Consider the following 1,526-nt stretch of genomic DNA (forward strand, 5'->3'; position numbering starts at 1 on the left):
CCGCTTGCAGTCGCGTGCCCTGTGGCCTTTCGTGGTACATCGGAAGCACCTTTTGTCACTCGACAGCACTTGCTTCTTTTGCGTCAGGGACATGTCGGTAGGACACGCTTCCGTGGAGTGCTGCTTGGATGAACAGAACGCACACATCTCGTTGTAGTGCTGATCATCACGAGTCGATTTCGTATGGAGAACAGATGACGTAGGCTGCTTCCAAGGCCGACTACGGGCTGGCTGGGTCGCCACATGTTGAGCCCCGCTGTCTCGTCCGCTGCTATCCTTATAGTCGCTTTTTTCCAAACTCTCCAGTTCGACCGAAAGGAGCTTCAGGAGACCGTCCAGCCCTGCGTTGTCCACGGCATCATTCTCAGCTTGTGCGGCACAGGTACGGTGCTACAGGACCACGACATCTCGGGGTAATGCCCTAAGTATGACGTCGCAGAGCATCGACGAAAATGAAGACCGCTGCACACCCAGTGACTCCAGCCCACGGATGTTCACGAGCACGTGGTCGTAGAGTTGTCGGAGGGCTCTTGTATCACCAGATGCTCGAACAGGAGTCAGCTGACGCAATCTTGCAAAGTATTCCTGCTCTTGGCGGGTCTTGTCCCCGAAGCGCTTCTGTAGTAAGTCTACAGCGTCCTTATAGCATGCTTCAGTCGTTGGAAGACCGGCCACCGCTGAGGCAGCGTCTCCTTTTAAAAACTGTCGCAGATAGTGGAATTTCTCCGTCGTAGTCAGGGTGACGTTGTTGTGGACAATCTGGAGAAACTGCTCCCAGAACTCCGTCCATTTACACACATCCCCAGAAAAGGGTGCGATCGTGAGCTTCGGCAGCTTGGCTCCCGTCCTCTCTGATGGTGTAGCGATCACATTGGTAGCCGGCCCCGACCCCGATCCCTCTTCTGCTGGTGTGCTTGAAATGCGGTTCCGACGGCTTATGAGCTCGGCGAGAATGCGCGTCGCGTTGTCTTCATACTCTAAAATTGTTTCGTACTCGGACTGGAAGTCCTCGTCCGTGATGACGCTCTCTAATTCGTTGTTGATCTTGTTCAACTCATCGTTGTTCGTTTTGAGCCTCTCATAGATGGAATCGAGCTGCTCATGCGTTGCGGAGTCGTTGCGAAGTAGGGCACTTGCCTCATTGATGATCCGGCTGTTCAAAGATCGTCGTGAAGTCCGCTTCGCCTTGAGCTTGTCCATTTCATCCGGGCAACTCGTAGCCGTCGGTAGGTCTATCCCGGGTTTCGGCACCAAATGTTTGGGATATGGCGTCGAGAAGCCGTTGAAGAACTCGATACCGTCGAGGTGATTAAAAGAGGGCTTTATTTGACACTGAGTGAGGCCAGTCAGACCCTGCTAGCAGTTCTATGTCCCCGTTTTCTCTCGTGCTCACTGGTACTTCTTTGTCCTCTTCTGTCGGCACGCTGGTGCTCGCGATGGAAACAACACACAGGACGGGCGCAAAACTTCAACTGTGAAACGGAAGGCCAAAGCCGCCCAAATTGAATAGATATCAGCCTGACACG

The 1,526-nt window shown here is 53.6% G+C and overlaps 1 protein-coding gene across 1 annotated transcript; it reads right to left on the minus strand.

The window, feature by feature from the left end:
• Nucleotides 1–390: 390 nt before the first annotated feature.
• On the minus strand, nucleotides 391–1,200 carry LOC119400551 (uncharacterized). The gene has a single exon (XM_037667612.1). The coding sequence runs from the start codon at nucleotides 1,198–1,200 to the stop codon at nucleotides 391–393; it is 810 nt and encodes a 269-aa protein (XP_037523540.1).
• Nucleotides 1,201–1,526: the final 326 nt, after the last annotated feature.

Source organism: Rhipicephalus sanguineus, chromosome 7, assembly GCF_013339695.2.
Source record: "Rhipicephalus sanguineus isolate Rsan-2018 chromosome 7, BIME_Rsan_1.4, whole genome shotgun sequence".
Classification (NCBI taxonomy): Eukaryota; Metazoa; Arthropoda; class Arachnida; order Ixodida; family Ixodidae; genus Rhipicephalus; species Rhipicephalus sanguineus.